Source organism: Nicotiana tabacum, chromosome 8 (genome assembly GCF_000715075.1).
Source record: "Nicotiana tabacum cultivar K326 chromosome 8, ASM71507v2, whole genome shotgun sequence".
Lineage (NCBI taxonomy): Eukaryota > Viridiplantae > Streptophyta > Magnoliopsida > Solanales > Solanaceae > Nicotiana > Nicotiana tabacum.
The window spans coordinates 4,211,281-4,219,105 of record NC_134087.1 but is presented as its reverse complement, the minus strand read 5'-3'; the positions used below and the strand labels follow the sequence as shown (position 1 = coordinate 4,219,105).

At 34.3% G+C, this 7,825-nt stretch overlaps 1 protein-coding gene across 1 annotated transcript; it reads right to left on the bottom strand.

Moving 5' to 3' along the window:
• Positions 1–3,655: 3,655 nt before the first annotated feature.
• Positions 3,656–7,521, bottom strand: LOC107828183 (uncharacterized). Its single transcript, XM_016655453.2, has 9 exons — positions 7,131–7,521; positions 6,897–7,018; positions 6,073–6,187; positions 5,926–5,987; positions 5,633–5,684; positions 5,335–5,446; positions 5,032–5,130; positions 4,821–4,948; positions 3,656–4,681 (listed from the first exon to the last, which is right to left on the bottom strand). Exons 1-9 carry the CDS (start codon positions 7,298–7,300, stop codon positions 3,931–3,933), a joined length of 1,611 nt encoding a protein of 536 aa, XP_016510939.1. The 5' UTR covers positions 7,301–7,521; the 3' UTR covers positions 3,656–3,930.
• Between the last annotated feature and the right edge of the window lie 304 nt (positions 7,522–7,825).

The following is a 7,825-nucleotide window of genomic DNA, read 5'->3' as shown; positions in this document are numbered from 1 at the left end:
TATTTACTGCTCCAACTCATTCCTATTCTTTATTGTAAAAAAAGTTATAATCGCAACATTTACTACTCCAGTCATTCCTATTCTTTATTGTAAAAATATTACAATCTCAATATTTACTACTCCTTTCATTCTTATTCTATATTGTAAAAAGTTTAAATTCTAAAAATATTTACTACCCAACCTTTTATATTCCTCCGTGAAAAAGAATGATATGAAAATATATAACAGAGAGTAGTCTTTTGGATATCATTTTAGGTAGAGTTTGGAAAGGTTTTAACAACAACAACAACTCAGTATAATCCCACTTAGTGGGGTCTGGGGAGGGTAGTGTGTACGCAGACCTTACCCCTACCCTAGGGTAGAGAGACTGTTTTTAAATAGACCCCCGACATCCTTCCCTCTAAGAACTTCCCACCTTGCTCTTGGGGAGACTCGAACTCACAACCTCTCGGTTGGAAAGGTTTTAAGTCAATACAATTTCCTACAAATGAAAAACTCAGAGAAATTAGACTTAGCTCCTTAAAAGATTATGAATTCTTCAGTTTTCCCTTCCCTGCAATTCCAGAAATTTATATATGTAAATTTTTCATATTTTTAGATTATTATCATGTGTGTGCATACCTATACAAAAACACTTATTAATACATCGAGCTTTACATTCACTTTCATGAATATTTTATATAGTATTTAGCTAATTTTTGTTGACAAATATAAAGGTGTGAGTGAATGATTTAGCTTCTGACTTTAAAAAGAAGTATGATTTGGAATATTGTACTATTTCATTTTTGTTATGGTTTGTTCTGTTTCTATCCCGAAGGGGTAGGGGTAAGGTCTGCGTACATTCTACATTTTCCAGACCCCACTAGTGAGATGATTATTGGGTTGATGTTGATGTATGGTTTGCTCTGTTTGTACTTTATTGTATTATATATAATACAATAAAGTATTATATATAATACAAGTTGAGGGGTATGTAATTTTGGTAAAAACATACACACAATTAGTGTTTATATCAAATAATAAACAAAACATGTATTTTCTATATACATTTACCACTTAACTATAGCTAAATAATGTGTATCGGCTTTTTAGTTTTTTAAATACTAAAGTTAAATTAGTTTGTTTGATGTAAACACCTGAATAATTATGAAAGTGTTAAAATTTAACTTAATAATAAAAGCTAAAGAGATAAATATTTATATACATATATATTAAAATACTAAATATACAACAAAATGTTCAAATAAAGAGATCAATTTTCTTTAAACTTTAAAAGACTAACAATCTTTAAGTGATGAAAAATAAATGATAAGAGTAATAATAAAATACACTAAGGGTGTGTTTGGTACGAAGGAAAATATTTTACGGAAAATGTTTTCCAATTTCTCATGTTTGGTTGACTTAAATATTTTGGATGTTCCTTATGAACTCATTTTTCTCCAATTGGAGAAAAATATTTTCCTTATCAAGAGAAGGAAAAACATTTTGCAAAACTCCTTCTCAACTTTCCCCACCCTCACCAACGCACTCCACACCCTCTCTTCAAAAAAAGCTTTTTTTTTTCTTCAAATTTCAGTTTTTCCGTTACTACCCACCCTACTACCCCTCCACCCCACCCCACCCCACCCCCTCCTCCCGCAAAAAAAATTATTATTTTACCTTTTTTTTTGAAATTTCAAATTCTTGTTTTTTCGTTTTTTTGCACCACCTTCTCCGACCTCCCCACCTGCCCCCCACCCCCCAATTTTTTTTTCTTACTTTTTTTTGTAATTCCAAATTTCTATTTTTTTCGTTTTTCTTCCCCACCCCCCTGGAAAAAATATTTTTTAAATATATTTTTCAGTTTTAATTTTTTAATTTATCGGTTTAAAGGTTTAAAATTTTACAAGTTCCAAAGTTATGAGTTTGGAGGTTTATGTATTTGGAAGTTTATAGGTTTAGAAATTACAAAGTTTGTACGTTCGAAATTCCGCGGTTTCAAAAGTTTAGCGGTTCGAAAGTTTATGAAATTTGTGGGTTCGGAAGGTTGGTTTGAAAGTTTATGGCTTCATGTTTATTATATTTAAATTATTTATGAATATTCTTGAGAAGTCATTTTCCTTAATTTGCATAACAAACACCAAAAAATAAATAAGATTACTACTTATTTTCCACGGAAAATATTTTCCGTTATACCAAACACACCCTAAGACTTGAAACTAAACTACATATTTGAATTTAAAAAACTAATTTTAAAAAACTAATTATTTTAATTCGTACGTTAGAAAAAGATAATTAGTTCTTCTCTTACCGTCGCAGGGATGAATTCACTAGTTCTCAGATAAGATTAGGAACCTGTTTGTCAGCTGTGGTCGTATGGAATATGCCAAACTATGGAATAATTGGGTACATGTAGGTATTGCTTGTGTCTTTGCATATAAGTTTATTCATATTTGTTATGTATTGCTTTGACTTTGTTTCTTAAATTTAGTAGTATTTGAATCTAGACATTCTTTTTTCACTTTAAGGATGTGTTTGGCATGAAGAAAAATATTTTTTGGAAAATATTTGAATTATGAATTCATTTTCCTTATCAAGAAAAGGAAAACATTTTCCAAAACTCCTTCTCAACCCTCACCAACCCACCCCACCCCCTCTCTCCAAAAAAGTTTTTTTTTTTCAAATTTTAGTTTTTCCGTTACCACCCACCCTATTACCCCTCCATTCCCTCCCCCCGCAAAAAAAAATTTTTACCTTAATTTTTTTTTTGCAATTTCAAATTTCTATTTTTTATTTTTCTGCACCACCCATTACCCACCCCCTCCCCCTGCGCGGATATATCTTTCAGTTTTAATTTTTTTATTTATCGGTTTAAAGGTTCAAAATTTTACAAGTTCCAAAGTTATGAGTTCGGAGGTTTATGTGTTTGGAAGTTTACGTGTTTAGAAATTATAAAGTTTACGGGTTCGAAATTCCGCGGCTTCGAAAGTTTAGCGGTTTGAAAGTTTATGAAATTTGTGGGTTCGGAAGGTTGTTGGTTTGAAAGTTTATGGCTTCATGTTTATTATATCTAAATTATTTATCAATACTCTTGAGAAGTCATTTTCCTTAATTTGCGTACCAAACACCGGAAAAAGAATAAAATTAGTACTTGTTTTCCGAGAAAACATTTTCACGGAAAACATTTTCCGTTATACCAAACACACCCTAAATCTTGTCAATTTCTCCCGTTGAATCCTACAAACCAAAACCTGTCCTAAGTGGATACTGATTTCAACCACCTCGTGATGGATCTAAGACCTTTGAATCACAAAACTTTTATTAGGTGCAAACCTCGCTAGTAAAAGTTAAGAACAGAACAACAATTCTTAAAGCATCTAAGCTGATCCCAGAATCTGGAGGGCAAAACTTCTGGTGCTAATGTTGGTTGATTTCTGTATGGTTGTCCAAGAAATAACTCAATTGTATCAATTTATGTTACTCAATTGTATCAATTTATCGACGAATTTAGTACTCTTATACTCGTCAACTTACCACATCTCCCTTTTTATTGATTGAACAATATTTCTGCAAGGCATCTAAAATTATCCCAGAATCTGGCAGGCAAAGTCCTGGTGATTTCTATACAGCTGTACTAGAAAATGACAACTCAATTATATCAATTTACTAAGCTTCATTTCCAAATTAATAAAAATTTATGTCATGACAAATTTAGAATTCAGACAATCATAGTGGTCATCAACTTACCACACCTTTTCTATTCAAGCTTGAGACTTCGTTTTGCACATTGCGCAAATAGAAGAAAATGTTTAACAAAATCAGAACAATTTGTTCTTCAATCTTTTTGTGAACAATGAATGGTTCTATCCCTGAGACAAAAGTCTTGTCACCCAAAATAGTGGCTCTGTGAAGATCTCACAAAGCTTACTCGCTGCTCTTTCACTTGAATGTTTAAGTATCTACAGAATCATGCAAGTACCTGCAACTATGACCATAGTAGCATCTTCCTTGAGCATAAAAGCGGCAAGGCCTCTTTTGTTCCTCGTGCTGTCCTTGAAATGGACGCTCCACTGCTCCAGCGTTACACCAACCATTCCTTGCTTGCCAGTGCTCAGTTCTCTGTGGAGATCTATAGTTCATATTTTGTGAATGACTATTGGTATAGGTATGACCATGTCCTCGCAATGGACTTCTACTAGTATTGCAGTTGTTGTAACCCCCATCATGATAGCCCCTCCACATTGGAACATGCGCATTAGAGTTGTGCATTCTTAATGGACTGTTATTGCTGTTCACATAACCTCCATTGTTAGAGCTTCTCCACATTGGCATATGCGTACTGGAGTAAGGCATTCTTAATGGACTCTTTGAAGGATTGGAATTGACGCCATTTCCGAAGCCATTAGTGTTCAGGTTCACATTAGTCAAAGGCTGCCTCTGATGAGGCCTTTCTTCTGGCCAATTTTTTCTAGAGAAGACATTTTCCTGTATGACATTTCTGTATTCCTTTTCATCTTTTTGTCCCTTGTCCACCTCTACCTGAGGCTGATCTGTCGTTTTGACTGAGTTCGTTGGGAGAGAATGCATTGGTTTCCCTTTACTGTGTACTCTGTTGTTTTGGTGTTCTGTGCTTAAGGTATGATGTGGCATCCTACCTTTATTCCCAGCTTCTGTTTTTTTCTCCTTGTAATCCGTGTTTACCCTGGGATATGCAGAGTTACAGTTAAAAGAAACTTCATTTATAGGCATCACTAAAATGATTCAATGTTCAAATCATGTGAAGCTGGTATAGTTCATTCTACCAATCTACTTTTCAGAATGATCCAAAATATTCATGGTACCTATTTTCCGTTCGCATCTTTCGCATTTCCTTTTCTTGGACACGTGCTTCCCTGTTAGACCGAGCAACAGAACCTCTGGTGTGCTTTTCTGATAAAATTTTCTGCCTTTCTGCTTCATTGTCCCATTTCTTCAAATCGAGTATAAGCTTAATTAGCATATGCTACAGGAATAAGCACAAGCAACAGAAATTCTTAGTACTCTTCAGCAAACCTGTCGCAATGTTTTCAATCTATAGAGGTTTCTGCCCTTAATGAGGAGAGGATGCAGTGGAGGCAGCGGTTTCTCCCCTTTACTCCACAATACCTCAACCTGACCAATAGTAAGAAGAATCTTAATATGAAACAAAAAAGATGAAACAATGCAAAAAAGTGTAAATATAATCAAAGAAAAATAAAAAGAACTGAAAACCAAAAAGGTTAGTCACATAATTGTTGTTATCTACAAAGAACTTTAGTTGCAAAAAATAACTTCTCCAGTGCGCTCAATCTAAAATTGATTGCTTTTTAAACTCACCGTAAAGGTATGTTGCTGCTTTTTCGCACCATAGCTCTCTTTCACAATCCGCCCTGCAACTATCCTTGTACCACAGGGAGGACCAGTAGCACTCCTGGATGCAATGCTGAACCTGATGAACCACAATCATGAACCTACTAAGTAAATGCACATATAATACTGCTCCCTCAACAATGTCTAAGAGGGAATTCAAGAGAAGTATACTTGACATCTTCCACAAGCTTTTCAGTCTATAGGTGCATAACGAAGACTAAAAGATGCATACTAGTACAACTTATTAGAGTCAAAAGCATCTTACATTTCATATACATTTTGTTCAAACATAACAACATCCCCAGTGCATGCATCCCCTGCATTATAAAGATAGTATAGATGACAATTAGAATATACAAAAATCCAATTCGTTACTGAACTATACACAAACACAGGGTAAAAGCTATGTTGGTTATAATAACAACAACTTTTCAAGAGATACATACACCTTTCCTTGGCTATCTCGTATGGCTAATGATTGTAGTAGACCTTTGCTACAATAAAACTGTGCGTCCACTTAAACATTTTATTCAAAGAGGGATAAGGAATAATTGGTACCTTTGCAGTTCAATATAAAACTAGACGGGGGATACTTCTCCTCGCCATGACCATCAACGATACTGAAGTACAATAGAACTTGCTTTAGGCATAGTGGTTTGAGAGATAAAAAAGCAAAGCCAGAATAAACACAAAGACGGAAATTACTCAGTATGCTCTTTAATGCGCTGAATTAGTACATCTTTGCTCCCCGTCAATCTCAGCCCATGTTTCCTAAGGTAAACCTTACATTGCTCCACTTTCAATTTCTCAATCTGACCAGCTGCCACCAAGTGAGCAGAGACCAATAAGCTCATACAGAGTAAAAAACAAAATCCTAAATAAAGATACACAATCATTGTAATGTTGCAGAAAATGGGATGATGATCGATACATACAAATTGTAAGTCCTAGAGCTAGCAATGTCGAAAAAATTCTAGTTATCTCATTCTAAAGATTGAATATTTACTTCTTTCTGAAAGAAGGAACTGCAACATTATAGAAAAAAGGTCATATGGTCTTTCTATGTATATACCAATGAAGACAAACTTTTCATGAATAACCATGTCTTTGCAAGGGGTTGTGTCTTAATAGATACAACAACAGCTACACCTCAATCCCAAACACGTTGGGGTTGACTATATGAATTATCAACGATCATGTAAATGCATACTTAAATAAAGAGGCATATACTTAAGAAATTAACTTCCATAAAAAAGGGACTTCTGAAAATACACACTAGACAATCACTCTCTCTACCTCCACAAGGTTGGGGGAGGGAGTAAGGTCAGCGTACATATTACCCTCCCAAGAACTCACACTGTGAGAATATACTAGGTATGTTGTTGTTGTTGTACACTAGACAACCACTCTGCTGGTTATTAAAGGTGTATTTATTCTACCAATAATCAGCAAAACTTAATGGTCCTAAATATTTATAAGCTACCATATATAGCAAGTAAAAACAAAAATAATACAAATGTTATTAACACCTTTGATTATTTTCTGAACAGTTTCATAACTTTTCTGATCTTTTTCATCAAGCTCCGGCACCATCTTTTCCACGTCCTGCTCTCCCTCAATGCATTCGTCCATAGCCTTAGAAACATTACGCCTACATGTCGTAACGATATCAAATGTATCTCAAATATCAAACACCTGCACTTATCATTGCCATTTTCGTAAGAAAACCCTAAAAATGGATTTGCAGAATCAAAATATTTTACCTAGCAGACATATCCTTGTATTTGTGTTTATTGATAGAGAGTTTTGAAAGACTGGATCTTGTCTCCTCAAGAACGTCAAAAGTTGGGTCCTCTTGTGAATCATCGGAATCGTCGTACTCACTGTCGCCGTCTGCTAGTACATTATCGTACTGTTGTTGTTCGTAATCCATCTTTTGAGTTGTTGATGATGCTTAGAGCTTTCGTTGTGGCTGGTTTCTGTGATTACGAAATTACCATTCAAATATAAGTTTGAATTCGAAAATATTACCGTTGTTAAGTGGATTGTTTTCCCGAAATTCGTACTCCTATTTATAACAAGTTTCGCACTAAAATAAGCTTATTTTGAGAAGTGTTTTTCTCAAAATAATTTTGGTGAAAAACAGTTTGTGTTTGATTAATTAGTTTGAAAAGCACTTCTGCACCAATTAGTGTTTGACCAAGCTTTAAAAAACTGCTTCTAAGTATATTTTTCTCAAAATGCTTCTCAAAAAAAATGTTTTTGGCAAAAAAAAAAAAAAAAGTACTTTGGCCAAACAGGCTATTAGTATTTACTTGTTGATTGGATTGTTCTTCGGAATTTCCGTTTCTAGCAACGATAAAGTTGGTATGGGCCAGAATCTAACCTTTGAAGACTGTACTACTTAGAAGAATTAACCCACATAACAACCGGAAAAGGTTCAAAATGCCCCTAAATT